Below are 18382 nucleotides of genomic sequence, written 5' to 3'. Positions count from 1 at the left end.
AGGATCTGTAAGTATTTGATATTGTTCCATGCCCATCGTTGGCGTTAGTCTCTAACAAAATGTGTATCATCTACCAGGAACAGCAGAAAGATCATGAGTTTCTGTAGTGTAGTGGTTATCATGTTTGCTTTACATGCAAAAGGTCTCTGGTTCGAATCCAGACAGAAACAGATTTTATATGTTATGCATCTCTTAGGGTGCAGTGAGACAACAAGTGCCTTCCTCTTTCATGATGATTCATTTGCCAATTGACTTCAATGTAGGCTTCTTTTAAATCCAAGCTACTTTACTACGAATGCCACTTGGGGGTTCTATGGTGTAATGGTTAGCACCCTGGACTCTGAATCCAGAGATCTGAGTTCAAGGCTCAGTAGAACTATTTGTCTCTGATCCTGACATCTACCATAATTCTTTTGATCCCAGGCTTAGTTTCTGTAGTGTAGTGGTTATCATGTTTGCTGCACATGCAAAAGGTCTCTGGTTCAAATCCAGACAAAAACAGATTTTGCATGTTCTATTCATCACAGGTGTTTACTAAAGGTCAACAAGGGTCTATGGTGTCATGGTCTGTACTCTGAATCCAGCCATCTGAGTGCAAGTCCCAGTAGAAACAACACAAAAGTCATGGGATTGAACCCATGACTTTTGTGTTATTATCACCACATGCTGACCAGCTGAGCAAACCTGCCATTCAGATTGATGAGTTTTCATCAGTTTGCTAAAAACATAGATGATCTTAACTACTAAAAAAATGGACTCTTTTTTTTTTTTTTAGAATATTCCTTTATTGTCTATTACTTTGTGTTTATCCAAAATCCTAGCAAAATGCATTGAAATTTGTGGTAACAGGACAAAATTGAGAAAACTTCATGGGGTATTAAAGCATCAGCAAGACATTTTAGAAAGTCTGTGAATGGGATCCTAAAAATATACCTGAAGGAAAATAAACTATTCAACTATTCTCTGTGAAATTAGAAACTTAATCATGAGGATTTGAAAACAAACTTGAACAACCAAGTTTCATTCAGAGGGTATTTTTGAAGCAGTAAGATGTATGATGGAGCTGAGGCTCAGCTTTTTCACAAACATTTGTGTTAATATCACTGAGATGTAAACAAAGGCTTCTTGAGCCTCTTTTATTTTTATTTTAGCTTGACACTGCCTCACTTCTGATTGACTCCAGCACAAAGATAAACACATTCATCCAGTCTTTGGCCAAATCCTGGGGAGGCAGACTCCTCTTTGCAAATCCTGTGTATTTCCAACATAAGATTGTAATTGATGACACCAGAAAGACAAAAAGGCTGCTTACTTATCCCTAAGCAAGCGTAAATTTACTACCCTGACAAGGCCATATGCTTTGGCCGTACTTTAAGACCCAATTGTTCACCCTTATGTCAGCGCCCATCCGTTCAGAAAACCAAACATCGGAGAGTCAATAAGTAAAAGTCAGAAAAGAAACAAAAGCAAAGATGGACACATCTGTCAGAGGACAAAGAGCATCTGCGTTGTATGGATGCATGCGTTGCGATGAATGGGCACAGCTTTGCTTAGGGGAAGCTGTAACTCTAAAGTTGCCCACACTCAGACAAAACCCACTGAAGAGTGCAGGGGCCGGGGCGACAGCGGCTTACCAAACTGCCTGAGTGTCTTTAACAGGCTCCATAATGGACTGTGGTTGTATTTGGTGAGCATCTGTTGGGCCCAGTGTTTTATAGCCCGGTCCCTATTGTGTCTCCAGTGATGCTTGACGAGTGGAGGCCCAATGACTTGAGACAGAGTGAATGTCTGATCGTTTATTCCCTCCTTATGGAAAAACGAGCTCCAGCACAAGTAATAAATCTGGTCTATGGGCTTCTTACGTCAACAGATCTTTCCTTGTGGTCTTAGATTGAGGTTGAAAGGAAAGTGTCTGAGTTTTAGGACTAAAGATATTCAAACTAACACTAGAAAATTCCTTAAAGAATAAATATTTGTTTGGTTCAAGTTGTTTTTATATGTATTGCATGGCAAACAGAATGTTGTAGCTTCCATTTAGAAAATTCAGATTTAGAAAAACATTTTTATAAAAACATCTGAGGATTTTCACAAGAGACCCCTGGTACCGTTTGCTGAATGCCAGAGTAATCATTTCCTGTTTCATATCTGGCTTAAAAAAGACCAAGAAATCTCTTGTCTGTCTTAATTTGAAGTGGTAATAATGCACCCAAACAAAGAAGGTGCAGAGGCAGAGAGTAGATTAAGGAATTTTACAGAAGAATTTATTTAAAATTTATTAAAATTTAGCAGATACAATTCTGCTTTCAAACTGAAAATGAGTGCTCTTGACTTATGGCAGTAAACTTCCCCCCATACAAATTCTGATATTATTACTTCAAAAAGTAATTGCTGAGAAAACTCAAAATGCAAAGACTTGATGTCTGCAGGTTGCATGTGGAAATGGCTTCCTGAAACACTGCAGATATGGAAAACTGTTTCTGCTGAATGTTGGCACGTTAACATTGACAATGTCTGCAAGCTGGCCGACTGTCAAAGAACTACGCTGGACAAGGACAACAGATTAGACCTGCCCAAGGCTTGAAAGGGCTGTAAATCCATCAGAGGTAAATCTAATCCTGAAGAATCTCCTGGTTTTTCTTTAAATGTGATCAAGATTTAATGCGAAAAGAATGCATAAATCACTAATTTTGAGATGAGGACTGGTTCATAACAGTAATGTGCAGCACATTATCCACACAGCAAAAGCAGGATTGGGTCACAACATGCACATCAGTTTTCTATGTCCTCCAAGGCCCAATCAGAGTGGAAGGATCATAAATATCTAAGCAGTGTATTTATATTATTAATAATATACTGCGTTATATCATCAATACCAGAGTATATCATCAGTATCACTGGTATCGCTGATACCACAGTATATCAGTAGTGGATTTAAAATCTAGAAGAAACTATTTTTCAAAGAAAGAGGACTTAGCTTTGTGCAACCTGCACAGATATGTAATCATAAAGTGTGTGATGGAGAGCTCGGCGTTCTGATTCAGCACACAGCATTCATCTCATACTGTTCACGGTCAGGATTTACTGGGCACACGGGAACAGAGGTTTCAGCTGACGGGATATCTAATGGCCGCGTCTGGATCTTTAATCTGCAGTGAGACCTCCAGTTTGCAACTTTAACAAATAAATCTGGGACACCTGCTGTATCAGAAGGCTAAACCTGAGTTATAGTTTCAGAATGCCTGCAGTCAGATTCAGATTCCCATGTACTTTCAAAATAAAATAAAAAGCACACATTTCTTTTTGTCTTCATGCTCTCTTAACCCAAAACAAGAAGTCTTCCAAACACAAGATGATGTTGTTATGTATGGATCTGATATCTAGCAGGAATATTCCATCTGTGGAGTGATCGTCCGTAACACTCTGAACTTCCATTACTTTCTCACCACTCTCCAAAAGAAGCTGCAGGTGCCTCACAATAACACAATTTACAGCTTCAAATAAAACTGTCAAGAGTGGATATTCACGCTCTGCATCCTTAAAAGCCCTGAATTTTCACTGGGGCTTCAGGAGCATTGTATGTATCATCTTTGTAGCTTTCCAGAGATAATCTCCTCAGTTTTATTGGGGTCTCAATATTTACTAGTTTTCTGCCACCATATGGTGCACAACTGATCCACAATCACCTAAAATATTTTTGAGATTCTTGGAATGCATACCATAACTGGTTGGGTATATCTTAAATGTGTTTTCTAAAACATTGACATAATTTATATTTTCAATTTGTAAGTCTTAATTCATTGGGCCTCCACTATTTGTTTTTCCTGTTTGAGACCTGAATCTTGGCTTAATGTCTCTCATCTCATGTATTTCTAGAGGATTTAGATCTGAGGACTGGAAATGTTACATTTGGAACTTGAGAAGCATTTCTGTGCTGATTTCTCCACATGTTTTTAGATTATTGTTGAATTGACAGCAAACTCTTACTTATGTAACCCCTGTTGCTGTGCACAGCAGTAGTGCACATGGAGGAATAAACCATGCTGACCACACAATCCAGTAACTGACATCAATGTGGAGCTGCTAAGCCCAACAACTTTGTTTGACTCTTCAAATCTCACCAAATATTCTAAGCATTTTTTATGTATTTGTTTTCTTTCTATTGAGGAAATTCAATGCATTTTTTTTTCTTATTATATCTAAATATAAAAAAAATGAATTGATTCTTTATCACTTTAGCTAAAGTTATTAAGACCCGTTATGGAAGGTGCAAAGAGACAAATGTGGCTGCACACGTTGCAGACCCCTGGACTAGGTCCCCTGTTGAGTGACTCTCACTTCTAAATTAGAGAAGGACCCCTCCTACTGGACAAAATAGGTATTGAGCTCAATTCGTGCCTGCAATTCACCGCCAACACGTCAAGGGGCAGACGAGCGTCATGGAAACAGTGAACTTCTTACAGTCGAAGAAGAACTTTCTTAGCTGAGCAAAATGGCTGACGTTGAGATGGACATCATGTCCAGAAGAATGAATAATGGCAACGAACACGTGTAAGTTTTTCTATGAAAACCAGTTCATATCGACAGCTACAGGATGCGAACAGATTTGGGGTCTCAAATTAAAAGAGAACCGTTTGTAATCAGAAAGAGAACAGCGCCGCAGGTTCACGTTGTTACCGGAGCATGCTAATGGCTTCAGCTAACTGGCCAATGTTCTTTAGCTTAGCTAGACCTAAGTTTCCCTAAACTCCCGAGCTGAAAGTGTACGTTAATTGTATGTATCCGTGTTTCCCTCGATTGAGCTTGTGCCCATAAATAGCAAGTATTTTTCATTTTATTTTTTGAGCACTTCGTTGTTGTATGTTGGCTTAGTTCATGTAGCGTGCTAGTTATAAGTTTGCTAAAGACGTTAGCATATCTGAGCTAATAAAACAGCCTTGGCGGTCTGGGTCAGAGGAACGGCTAACAAGTCAAGTTGACATGACAGTACATTGGTGCTGGCCCTACACTTGTTGGTTGTAATTGATCCTATTGTTTATATTCTAGTAGTCGCTTTAGTTCCAGGTTAAATCGAGAGCATTACGTAATCCAACGTTTATACTTGGGCTAGCAGTGGTTCGGCTTATAATGGCTTCGGTTGTAATCTTTGTTCGCTATGAGCAGGAAACAGATAAATTGCACACTATATCTTTGCAACATATTTTATAGTTTTTGAAAAAAATAAGCGTTTCCTTCGAATTATATTAATAAAGAATGTCTGCAAATGTTTAACATAAACTTCTGTCAAGTATAAGGCTTAGTTTTTGTTGTTGTTGTTGTTGTTGTTTTTTATTTCACCAAAACTGGTACCTTTTGGATTTTAAGTTAAAAAGTTCACCAAAAAGTTACAGGTTGTATCACAATATCAAAATCATAAAGAAATAGGTCAAGATCAAGGTCCTCTTATTTTTGGTTTCATCCAGAATTCATATTCCATCCACCACAGCATCGGACTGTCTCACATCATCTGGATAGAAATATGTTAACTTTCATCCTGCCAGGAGGTGCAGTTGGATTCAGACATGTTTCTATGGAGACTGCTTTAAACAGAAATACAGCAGATACTTGCTTGAAATTGTACATTCTGCGTGTGTACTTGCAGCTCTAAAACATCTGTCCTGTTGCACAGGAGATAACTCTGCACAATTTCAGAAAATTCTTGAATTGCGATAGAATTTCAGAAATAGCGATATCTGTAATATGTTTCCAACACAATATATTTAGCAGCATGAGATAAATGTGGTGATCTTTAGCGGCTTACTTGAAGTATTGGTTTTATTAGGTTTTATTTCTTTGAACTTCAATGCAAGCCATTTGGAGTGTTGTTAGTGGTGTTAATTGTATTTTTGAAATCAAAATGGTTCAAGCAAATAAAATCATTTACAGTTGTCTAACATGTATTGCTTCACCATAAAACCTGTGTGAAAACCTTTTTTATTTTTTTTTTGCCAATTTGTCTTGCACTACTTTGAAGTTTTTTTCATTTTGCAATCTTGAACTTTTTTGTCGGCATTAATAATTTTGTCTTGAATAAACAGAAAGCAAGACCTGGAGACAAATGAGAGGAGTGGAAATGAAGACAGTGGAGACTTGTCAGAAGAAGAAGGGGAAGAGGTAAAAACTAACCGTTGACAACAAACGCTGGTTCATATTCAATTTAACTAAATGTTTAAAATTTAAATTTAGTGTCTGCATGCCTTTTACCATAAATATTTTTTCTGGGATTTCAAGAAAATTAACTTGAATGGATTTAAGCAAAATGTGTGTAAAACAGATAATTAAAACAGCAAACTCTACATTACTGATTTGTTGCTTCCTTACTTTAAGTCCATATAAAATGCATATAAACTTGAAAATTTGACAGATACTGATGTTGGACTGATTATTTAGCTTGAAAGTAAAACAAGTCTTCCTTCCATCATTGCACTGATGCATTTTATTCCTTTTATTGTCCCAACCCAGGAGCAAGCTGGAACTAATGGTGAGAAGACTGAGGAAGGGTCCAAGCATCACAGCAGCAGCAGCGGGAAACACAAGAGGAAAAAACACAAACATCGCAGCAAGCACAAAAAGCACAAACACGCAGCCGAGGAAGACAAGGACAAGAAGCGTAAGCATCGTCACAAACATCGGAAACATAAACGCAAAGAGACCTCCTCCCCCGCCGAAGAAGCCCCCTTCGGCTCGGCCGGCAACAGGAAGGTGGAATCCTCTCCGTCCTCCGGAAACCCGAGTCTGGACGACCGGGCCGTGTTGGAGGACCTGGAGAAGCAGAGGGCCCTGATCAAAGCTGAACTGGACAACCAGTTGATGGAGGGGAAAGTTCAGTCTGGCATGGGCTTGATCCTGCAGGGGTATAACTCCGGATCCGAGGAGGACGGAGAGGCGAGGTTCAGAAACGGAGAACAGCGTCCAAGGGGCAGCTCAGGTAAACTCATATCTCCCAGAGGGGAAAAAAGTGGGAAATCTAGAAGGGACTCAACAGATGGCAGTAAATCCGTCTCCAAGCGTCGCAGTCGGAGCAAGTCTGCAGATAAAGCTGCTAAGGAGGCAAAGCCAGACAAGGGGACCAAAAGCAGCAAGGAAGCTGCAGTTAAAGACCGAAGCCGAGCAAGGAGCAGGTCAAAAGACAGAAAACAGTCAGCCAGCACAGATCGCTTCAAGGAGAAAAGGAAGTCCAATTCCCCTCCCAGCTTCAGGAACGAGCAGAAGGTGAGTCGCACCGACAAGCGTTCGCCTCCGCAGCGAGAAGAAAGACCAAACCAGGACAGAACGAGCAGACGCTCCAAATCGCCCGTCCGAGAACGGCCGAGTCGCTCAGACGCCGACCGCGACAAACGGCCGGCGAAGTCGCCGTCCAAGGACGCTTCGCTGGGGAAAGAGAACCGCTCTCCTCACAGACGAGGAGGCCACAGCCCAGCAAGGAAACGCAGCGCCTCCCCCCGCCACAGAGACACCCACCACACCTCGGCCAGCGCCTCGGACCGGACTTCAAAACATTCTCCACCCAGAAGGTCTCCGCCCAGGAGAGCGCACAGTCGCTCACTGGACGCCAGGAGGAGGGAGGTAGACAGACAGGACTCCCCTCTAAGGTGGGTTAGCAACTGCAAATGCCTATAAAATATCACAAATGTGACATGTTATTAATTCAAATCAAAACACAGAGAGATATATTTCAGAAGTTTATTTCTGTTTGTTTTGATGATAACATATTCAGAAAATCTGAATTTTACATAAGACCAATAAAACTTGATTTTTGAAGATAGGTTCTGCTGCTAACTTGATATTTGTCGAGCAGACAGCCATTAACACTCTTTATGGGAGAGTGTGCCACAAAAAGTCATTTCTGAAAGAATTGGCTGTTTCTTAATTAATGGAAAGATGAATGGAAGGAAAAACTGATGTGGAAAAAGATGCAGAAGAAACTGGAAAATTGGAATTGGGACGTAAACACAGCAGTGTTTCCCAGAACTGTGTTGCCCATAAAATCCTATTTTATTGGTCTCATGTAAACATCCAGTTAGGCCTTCCGACAGCAAAAAACTGTAAGAATGGATTATAAGTATACAAGGAGACATCATTTTTCTTTCAAACACGTGTGGATTAAAACAGTTCCGATTTTTAATGTTGAAGCATTTTAAAAGACAAACTGGACGGTTTAATCAAATTTTATTATTTAATAAACTAAATTAAATAGCAGCAAATCCGCCAGCTAGTGACCAAGAAGCGTTGAGTGAGACCTTTGTGATGTGATGATTGAAAATAAATACTTTAATAATTTAGAAGTCAATAGAAATGATCTGATCTGAAACTTGTGTTGAAAGCACCAGTTAGGTTAACCATAGAGCTTATTGAAGATTTAATAGTTCAAAGATCTGAAGACAGAAACTGTCTTTAGAGAAGAGCGAAAGAGGGTTAAACTCTTCATTACTGATGGATCACAAATTATATTGCTGACATAATAACCCCAACCTTCTAAATATTCCAATAAAATTCTGTCCTGTGTCCTGGTTTTCATTTTTAAATTTTCTTTTATGGACCTAAAATGGAAAGGCCCCTTTCCTTCATTTTAAAATCAATATAACTTGTCAAATTTTCATTTTTTAGACACTTTTTAGCCTTAGCTAGAGTCAGTTATACATGGAATGACAGATCATGATGGTGGATTCCTTATACAGAAAGCGATCCAGGGCCGATGCCGGACCACTCGGAGACAGAACACGGGAGAAGAGTCCCAGGTCGGTGTCTCGTCGCAGAGTGAGTCGCTCTCCTCTGAGGAGGAGGTCTCCATCGCTGCCACGACGCTCTCGCTCCTCGCCTCGCAGGCGAAGCAGGTCTCCACTCAGGCGCAGGTAATTCCTGCTCATGGTTTGACTGTGAATTCATCCTTTGTGATAGAAAATGTTTTTGTGCTTTTCGAAAGCAGTTTACTCAATAGTTGCATATAATTACTGATTACTAAATCTACCCATGCATGAATTGCAGGTCTGGTGAGAGAGACCGGTATGGAAGACTCCGCCAGTATCGGCGCTCAATGTCCCGGGATCGGGAGAGAAGAAGACGACGCAGCAGAGATGAAGACAAGTTCAAAGGAAGCCTTTCAGAGGGAATGAAACTTGACCAGGAATCCTCAGACGATGAAATGTGAGAAAAGACATTTCTCTTTTTGGCTCTGTACTTTTTGTTAGACATTCTAAAAACCATGTTTTTTTCTGCATGGACTACTGGTCCGAATAAATCTGTTCTTTTTGGAAAGCGATTGTGTAAAGAAACTGGTAGGTGATCACATAATTGATTACTTGTTGGTTTTATTTGGTGTTTGCAGGTTGGAAGACTTCGAAGGTGAGGAGATCGATGAAGAAGCTCTTATTGAGCAGCGCCGTCAGCAGCGCATGGCCATCGTCCAGGTCTGTTCACGTCCACTCCGTTCTCCACACACACATCTGCTGGTAATTCAATAGAGAGGAAGCTGACGGTTCTTGGATTGACCCGTTCCTCTTGTCTCCACACAGAAATACAAGACGGTGAACGAGGAGACCAACATGGTGTCGGAGCCCAGCAGCCCTCAGAGCAGCACACGTAGCCGATCGCCTTCCCCCGACGACATCTTGGAGCGCGTCGCCGCCGACGTCAAGGAGTACGAACGGGAGAACCTCAACACGTTCGAGGCCAGCATCAAAGCCAAGCACAACCTCATCGCCCAGGAGAAAGACGGTAAAGTCCTAGTGGAGATGACCGAACAAACCAATCAGCAGAGTCGTCTGCAGCTCCGATGAAAAAATTAACAATTGGACACAAATGTCATGTTATTTTGGCCTTTGTTTCAGGGTGGAATGAATACACAGAAGATAACTTCTATGATTTGTTTTTAATAGAAGTTAAATGAAGTCACAGGGTCAAAATGATTCAAACAGGCTGAAATATAAACATTCAGCCCCGTTTCACATTCTGAGGAAACCAGCCTGTTTAAACTCTGGTGGTCAAATACCCAGATGGGTTAATGCTGATAAGGGACTTTTGACCAAATATTTATATTACAATTTGAACCTGTATGTCTACTTTTGACCTCATTATCCTCAGTGAAGACTTTTTGCTAAAGTCACAGGGAATATGTTCATTAAAATAAACTATTTAAGGCTCCGAAACACATTTATGCAGGTGTAGAAGTAAATTAGGTGTGAAAATCTACTCTTTTTTTTTAAGTTTATGCTGCCGTTTAAGTCAAATTTTAAGCATTTTCAGAAGCACATAGTACATTTTCAGTATATTTTGGATAATAATAAAACATAAAAACTTCATACTGCATTACCTACAATACATCAGGCTGATTTTAGAGAAGCAAAAAGGGAATTTCCTGCTTCCACCAGGAAACCTTCCACTTTTAAGTTGAGAGATTAAAAAAGGGTATTTTTAATGAATGCAATGTAATATTATTAAACTGACTTTAATAGGTAAGTTAGAAAAAATTACTGCTAGTTACCAAAAGAAAAATAATGAAAAATGTTCAGCATCATAATCTCTCCATGTTGACAAAAAACAAAAACCAACTCGGACAAGAAGAAGTCATGTTTCTTTGATTATATGAAACTATTTTAAATATAACTGGATTAATGTAACGATTTCTGACATATTATTTACCACAAAAATTTGTGAGAAATTACTAAAATTCCTACCAAACATCATGATTTTGGACATCAAATGTGTCTGCAGCTCTCCTCGACTTTATTTCTTATTAGAGGCAGAATAACACTGTTACAAAGGTTAGATGTGGAAACAGAAACGAGCCGACAAAAATCATAACAGTGCAGTCTGATATATATCAGATTGCATTAAAAGCCGACGTGTAAAAGCCTTTAGTAAACCGCTGGCTTGATCTGTTTGAAAAGTGCAGCATTGTGAGGCAGGGATTTTAATTGAATATCTTTTTCTGTCATGTGTTCATTCAGTTGCTGGCTTGTTTTCCAAAGCCTGGTTGTGTCTGCTTCCTGCAGCATGTTTTGAGCTCTGCAGAGTATGTTAATCAAACACAGATTTACTGTTTTATTAAACGACGTGTTGAGCCGAGCAACTCACCGCCTCTCCTTCTGGTTGCTTTTTGTTTTGTTTTGTTTCAGCAGCCAACCCAAAGAAGCCTTCAGCCCCCGACATGTTTACAGAGTCAGATGACATGTTTGCTGCTCACTTTGACGTAAGTACTCGGGGTTTCACCCGCTTTCTATGGTTAACGGAAGGAAAACGATCTGAGGGGCTCAGGTGGTGATTGGCCTTCCTTGTCTCTGCAGAGCGCCAGAATGAGAGCAGCAGGTGTCGGAAAGGACTTCAAGGAGAACCCCAACCTCAGGGACAACTGGACCGATGCTGAGGGTTACTACAGTAAGTGCTTCCAAATCCTGGGACATAACCGTCTTTGATCCTGCAACTTAAGAGTCCATCACTGTCATGTTTTGTCAGATTCTCTGCATGTTAATCTGCATTTTAGGTTGTAAAACAGCCTCGTTCACGTGAATAATTATGTTTTTTGTCTGTATTTTTAGGGGTAAACATTGGTGAGACATTAGACAAGCGCTATGATGTTTACGGCTACACAGGCCAGGGTGTGTTTAGCAACGTGATCAGAGCCAGGGACACTGCCAGGGCTGGCCAGGAGGTGGCGGTCAAGATCATCCGAAACAATGAGCTCATGTGAGTCACTTAAGTCAACTGCAGCTTTAGGAACTCAAGAGCTTGAAAGTTATTTGTACAACTGATAGATTTTGTATGACAGTTTTTGGTTTTAGTGTCGGAAAAGCGTAGACGAAAATTAAAGTATTGGGGTAAAAAAAAGCGCATACAATCGTAAACTTTATTTTCTTTTAACTGAAAATGAACCGCTCCAACCAAATGTTTATTTGTGTATCATGTAAGATCTTAAGATGAACATATTTATGCATTGATGTCACATTACAACCACAAGCCTTAGAGTATTTTAATGGAATTTTATTTGACAGACCAGCAGTTGAATCAGTTAGTTGTTTATCTGTGATGAACACCTGGCAGTTTTTCATCCCAGATAAACGGCCATGTTTTTGAAAAGTTAGATGAAATTGTACAAGAAATTTGGAGATTTGAGTCTTAAAAAGTATGAAGTATAAATCTGTTCTTTGAATTTCGTTATACATCTGTAACACACATGTTTTTGGTAAACAGGCAGAAAACCGGTTTGAAAGAGTTGGAGTTCCTCAGGAAGCTGAACGACGCTGATCCCGACGACAAGTTCCACTGCCTTCGCCTCTTCCGCCACTTCTACCATAAGCAGCATCTTTGTCTTGTTTTCGAGCCTCTGAGGTACCGAGCGCCAGATTTTCCTCTTTTCCTCTTGCATTACAGCATTCATCTCACCTCAATTGTTCACGACTTGTGTCTTTCGTAGCATGAATTTGCGAGAGGTGCTGAAGAAATACGGCAAAGACGTCGGGCTCCACATCAAAGCCGTTCGATCGTACAGCCAGCAGCTCTTCTTGGCCCTCAAGCTGCTCAAGCGATGCAACATCCTCCATGCTGACATCAAGCCAGACAACATCCTGGTACCATCAACATTCACACCCTCTGTCATATTTGAAATGGCATCCACACATATCCAATGTCATTGTATTGTCTCTTAAATGAAAGGTGAACGAATCCAAAACCATCCTGAAGCTCTGCGACTTTGGCTCTGCATCACATGTCGCTGACAATGACATCACACCATATCTGGTCAGCCGGTTTTACAGAGCTCCAGAAATTAGTAAGTTGCACTGTTTTTTGGTTTTTACAGTAAATAAAAAAAGATTAAAGATTTGAGTTTTCTCAAATAATCAGTGTGACTTCATGCTGCTGCAATAAAAGAGGGATATTTTAAGCATTTTACTCGTCTATAGTAGAGCCGCTAGTAAGTTTCTGTGTGACCTCGGGTTTCCTCCTCAGTCATAGGGAAGCCTTACGACTACGGCATCGACATGTGGTCCGTTGGCTGCACTTTATACGAGCTGTACACCGGCAAAATCCTGCTTCCCGGATCTTCCAACAATCACATGCTGAAGCTGGCGATGGACCTCAAGGGCAAGATGCCCAACAAGGTAGCGTTGCATCACGTCCCTTCAGTGAAGTGAGAAATGTTGCTTTTCTGTGATGCAACTGTGTGGATCCTTTTCTTTAGATGATACGTAAAGGCTTGTTCAAAGACCAGCACTTCGATCAGAACTTGAACTTCCTGTACATTGAAGTAGACAAAGTGACTGAAAGGGTAAGATGATCTTAAGATTTATAGTGCTTTGCAGAAGTACTCATCCCCAATCAACTTTTTCATTAAAAAAAAACACATTTCAGTGTATTTTACTGATCTTATGATAAACTAATACAGATTGTAAAGTAGGACGTAAATTACAAAATGTTTATATTCATTCCTGCTTACTCTGACACCCCTAAATGAAATCTAGTGCAACTCTGAAAGAGAACGTCATCGTTCAAAATTTTTCCTGACATTTGTTGTCTTTTCTGGACTTAAATCATACCAGCTTCTCCTGTAGTGTTTGTTGTAATTATGAGAAAGGATTAGGTCCAAAATACCAACAAAATTCAAATGAAATGTTGTAACTAATTTCATCAAAGTATGTTGTGACGGTGTGGGTAGGATGAATGGTAGCAGTCAGTCTTGCAACGCATCTGAGGAGGCCTCTGACTGAAAACTGTTGCGCTAACTTTTCTAGAAATTGGGGTCATTATTCAGGTATTAATTGAGGTTTTGCTGTGCTAATCAGCTGCTCACAGTTGTAAAAACAATACCTTGTTGCCACAGATATGCATCATAGCAACTGCCTGAAATATATGAAAAAAGAATAAATGAGGGCAGTAGTTCTTCCATTGTTGCACAGCATCTAGGACCAAAGGAATAATTATCCACACATGCAACGAGGTAAACCAGAAAAAAAAAAGACCAGATGTCAGAGCTGCTCCAGCATGCTGCCACTATGAGCTGCGAAATTTATCTAACCTGTTTATAATTTTCCTTCCACGTGACAATTCTTTACAACATAAAATCTCAGTGAAACACGTAGAATTTTATCACTGTGACAAAATGTAAAAATGTTGAAGGGGTGATGATACTTTTGTTTTTTTTTTATTTTCTGCTTTTTTTGTTGTTTGTTTTAACTTTGATCTGACTCGTCTGTGGTCCAATAGGAGAAAGTGACTGTAATGAGCACCATGAACCCCACCAAAGACCTGCTGGCGGAGCTGATAGGCGGTCAGCGACTTCCTGAGGACCAGAGGAAGAAGGTCATGCAGCTGAAGGACCTGCTGGAGAGCACGCTGATGCTGGACCCGGCTAAGCGCATCAGCATAAACCAGGCTCTGCAGCACCCGTTTATCCAGGAGAAAATCTAACCCCCTAAACGCCACAAACACTCCCAAGAGCCGACGGGACAGAATTGACCACTAAACCAGCTCTGTAAGGGACTCTGCAGCGAGGCGCCTGACCTCTACAGATTTACAGAATGTCATCTGTTTTTTTGTTTTGTTTCTGTCCTGCTCCGCGTTACATGTTTTCTTGTAAATAGATCACTGCAACGGTAGCCATTCTGGACACGCTGACTTTCTCTTGGTTTTCATGGTAAACCCTCCCCTCATACGCTGCAATGCAGTGACAGACTTTTTATTTAACTGGCACTGGAGTTACAGATGTTTAAAAGAAAACGTATAATTCCTGTAAATACTTTAACATCTATTGCGTCAAACGATATCAAGCAGCATACGGTTGAATTTTGTCGTAGAAGCAGACGTCATGTTTGGTTTTTAACCTGGCTGTGGGACGATGCATGCTTTTTGAATGTGCACCCTCTGTACTCTGTATGTGGTGCCAGCCTGTGTAAATGCTCCGTGTCTGCAAACCCCGCGTCCCACATGTAACGGTAAACCGCACCGACTTCATCCCATGCTCTGACACTTGACCCAAATTGAAGGAAAAGATGCATATGCATTCTCGATTAACTTTAAATTTTTATTTTTGTGTGTTTTAATCCTTTTCCTTCCTCCTCCCTCCCCTGCACTCTGGCTACATCCTGGCTCTAAAGGCTCTCACATTCAAGTGCCTCCAGTATGAGCCTGGTGTTTGATGCACCAAACAATGCTGGCATGTAGAAGCCACACCTCTTCTCCTCGCCCTCCAAACGTTGTGTGTGTATATATAGTCCACAGTTACTGTCCTTTCCTGTATCTTTAATTCGTTTCTTTACATCCAGTGGTAAAACAAATCTTGTGATTTCAATAAATAGTCGTGGAAACGCTGCTGGAAGAGCACCTTCAGTATCAAATGGCTTTTTAGTAATAAAATGTTTCCCATTATTAAACAAACTTGTATTTTTTTTTTTCATGCTGCATCACACTTTCTGATTAGTAACTCAAATGATGACAGGTGAGATGATCACAGGTTTTAATATTAAGTTACATTTAAAACATGAATTATGCGCAGTGATCTACTTAGTCTTTTTCTGTCAATTTTAACTATAGCTACCAAATAATTATAGAGCAAAAGAATATTAAATAAGCACAATACACAAATGCAAACCTATTCAATAAATCTGAATACTATTAAGTTTTTTACATTATTTATTACAGTTGTTAAATTCACCTTGTAACATGTTAATTACACAGACTGATTCTTTGAAGCCTTTTATTTCTGATAATTGATTTCCCACTTACAACTAATAAAAACATGGCATTTAAGTTTAAAATTTTATATCAGACTAATAAGAAATTAATACAGAAATATGGGTGTAACAAAAAGTATGTTTAATACCTGCTTAAAGGTAATTTGAAAGGTATTTTTAATCTAGGAAACAAGTTTTTGGCATTTTGCTGGATGAGATGAATGACTGGTGCACCTAATACAATAAAGCAGAAAAATATGTGGAAATATTGAAGCAACATGTTAAAACAGACAAGAATTGAAATCTGGCTAAAATAGGTCTTGAGCATAAATACAACTGAGTTAGCAAGTGGCGTAAGAACAAATCTTTGGTCTTAGTGAAAATATGTTGGCAAACAAACATGACTCAGTTACTTTGGTTCTCTCAGCAGGAACAGGTCAAACTTCCAGGAAAGTTTAGTTACAAACTTATTGAAGAAAATCAAAAACTGGCACAACATGTTTTGGTGGAAATTCTACCAAACACAAAATGTATGTAAAAAATAAAACGCGTTCAGCTGCTAAAAACTAATTTTGGTCATTTCCTAAAACCAGAAAAAGTTCAATTTAACTTCAAAAAGTGAGAAAAATAAGTAGTGTCTTTTAAGGACAGTTTATGTAAATACCTTATTTGGCTCTATATGAATCCCCCTTCTTAAATGTAATCACTGGAATAAATTTGCTTTTGATGATATTCAAGTTATTGAGATGCACCTTCACAGAAGACACCTTTAAATTTACTCATGATTGCACTTGTGTTGAGCTCTTAAGGAGCAAAATTGGAGGTCCAGTCAAAAAGGTGGCCATTTTGCTCCATTTCGAAAAGTAGGGTGATGCAGGGTCTCTGTGTGCTTGTACAGAATGTCCTAAAAGGGGCCTCTGATAGCAGCTGATGGCCCGTCAACCTCAAGGGTCTGTAAATACACAGAGGCTGCAGTGGGAGAAGAACCACCAGTAAACATGTCAGCATGAATGACCCGACTGGCTAACAGCTGCTGGCTTTAATCTCAACATGAAGAGATGATGGCATGGCTGCCTTTAATGTGAATATGTAAGCAAACAAGTCTTTTCTGGCTATCACATTCATGAGAGCAGAGGTCGGAGACTTACTGAGCTCTGATCTAACGTTGTAATATCTCACAAGGATCAGAAGGGGGCGTCAGAGATGGATCAGAACATGCAAGGATTCTGGGATTTTTGCGTTACATTGCTTCAGAAAGACTCAATAAAAGTAGATTTGGTTCGTGCTGTGGTGGCGGAGCGGTAAAGCACAACGCATGTATGGAGGCTTAGTCCTTGTCTCAGCCGTCACAGGTTCGAGTTCCGGCCGGACATTTGCCGCACTTTTTCCCCCTCTCATTACCCACTTCCTGTCTGACCAACTCTCAAAATAAAGGCAACTAGAGAAAATAAAACCTTTAAAAAAAATGTAAGTTTGAGTCTCATTTTTAATGCTTCATGTGCAATCAGCGCATAATAAAAATAGTTTCCAAAAATGTTTTTCAATTGGAGAAATCACGGATTAAGTCATTAAACAACTGCTAAGGCAACAAGCAAAACTCAATAAACTTGGAACAATTTTTCATTCTTATTTGGTTCCCCACCTCAGTTTGCAGGTTTTTTTCTTCTTTTTTCTAAGGATCAAGCCTGGATGTTCAGTAAGGAGATTCCGCAACATCTTTATGTGATTTTGTTGAAGATTTGCTGCCCCATTTGGCATTAATTACCTTTTATGTGACTAACATTCATACTTGCACGTTTTTTTATGATGAAACCGAATCCTATGTTCCAACATGCATGAAGGGAACGCTTTGTCTTTGTCCAGTCTGAGCACATCAGCTTGTCTTTTCACAAACCAAAACTTTTTTTTAAGTCTCTCATCCTAAACATCTCCTTCAGTCTGAATCAGCTTGAAACCCGCTGATCAGGGGAGATTTTGGTTTAATCTGACAAGCAATTTAATAGGCAGTAATTGGGGATTGTAGTAATATTTTGGCTTTGAGTGGAACAGGATCCGTGTTTTTACATTTGTGTTTTATTCAGTTCGTGCTTCCGCAGCTCTCTGCTGATAACAGATGACCACAGCTAACATAATTTATAATCAATAAGATCAATAGCTGCCTGTTGCACAAGAGGTTGGGTACTTTGCAGTGCCTCGGAAAAAAAAATGGTATCTCTCAAATATTTGTCATGTAGCAAAACAAATAGTATATTTTATAGTTTCTAAATCTGTTTCATTTAATTAACTAACGTTCACTCTTACCTCATTTCTGTGTTTTTCCACATTTACAACTAGATTTTCCTCTGGAAGAACAGTGGTTTACATAATTTTTGTAATATGTCTCTATAATCCAAACCTGTCACATAAAAGAAAAAAAAATCCCAGAGTCTGAAAATATATTTTAATTTTTTTTTTTTTTTTTTTATTAAAACCATACAAACATTTGTTGTCAGTTATAAAAGTGTGACGCGGCTCTTCTGGCAAAGGTGCAGAGCTCTGCAGCCAGATCTGCCCCTCCTCTAACCGAGGGGGGGGCCTGGGAATCCTTGATTTCAAAGTTCTTTATTGGTCCCAGGGTACTCCACGTTTCATTTGCTAAATCTACAGAAAGAGTATTTTATTTACATATATATATATATATATAT

The 18382-nt window shown here is 39.6% G+C and overlaps 1 protein-coding gene and 2 non-coding genes across 4 annotated transcripts; all 3 read left to right on the top strand.

Annotated features, from left to right (window-relative positions):
* The first annotated feature begins 97 nt into the window (after positions 1-97).
* trnav-uac (transfer RNA valine (anticodon UAC)) lies at positions 98-170 on the top strand. The gene has a single exon. It is a non-coding gene; the product is annotated as a tRNA-Val (tRNA).
* A 137-nt stretch (positions 171-307) lies between these two features.
* Positions 308-379, top strand: trnaq-cug (transfer RNA glutamine (anticodon CUG)). Its single transcript has one exon. It is a non-coding gene; the product is annotated as a tRNA-Gln (tRNA).
* A 4060-nt stretch (positions 380-4439) lies between these two features.
* On the top strand, positions 4440-15402 carry prpf4bb (pre-mRNA processing factor 4Bb). Of its 2 annotated transcripts, none has more exons than XM_007565948.2 (16): positions 4440-4548; positions 6075-6150; positions 6499-7628; positions 8715-8888; positions 9022-9180; positions 9362-9443; positions 9549-9750; positions 11154-11224; positions 11319-11409; positions 11571-11718; positions 12223-12360; positions 12446-12599; positions 12685-12799; positions 12979-13130; positions 13211-13297; positions 14233-15402. In XM_007565948.2, exons 1-16 carry the CDS (start codon positions 4490-4492, stop codon positions 14434-14436), a joined length of 3042 nt encoding a protein of 1013 aa, XP_007566010.1. In that variant the 5' UTR covers positions 4440-4489; the 3' UTR covers positions 14437-15402. The 2 variants fall into 2 exon arrangements, with proteins under 2 accessions (XP_007566010.1, XP_007566009.1); XM_007565947.2 differs by having other exon boundaries at positions 11151-11224.
* The last annotated feature ends 2980 nt before the right edge of the window (positions 15403-18382 follow it).

The sequence above is a fragment of the Poecilia formosa genome, unplaced genomic scaffold, assembly GCF_000485575.1.
Source record: "Poecilia formosa unplaced genomic scaffold, Poecilia_formosa-5.1.2 Scaffold184, whole genome shotgun sequence".
Classification (NCBI taxonomy): Eukaryota; Metazoa; Chordata; class Actinopteri; order Cyprinodontiformes; family Poeciliidae; genus Poecilia; species Poecilia formosa.
The sequence above is the reverse complement of the archived record's forward strand: the minus strand, read 5'-3'. Positions and strand labels throughout refer to the sequence as shown.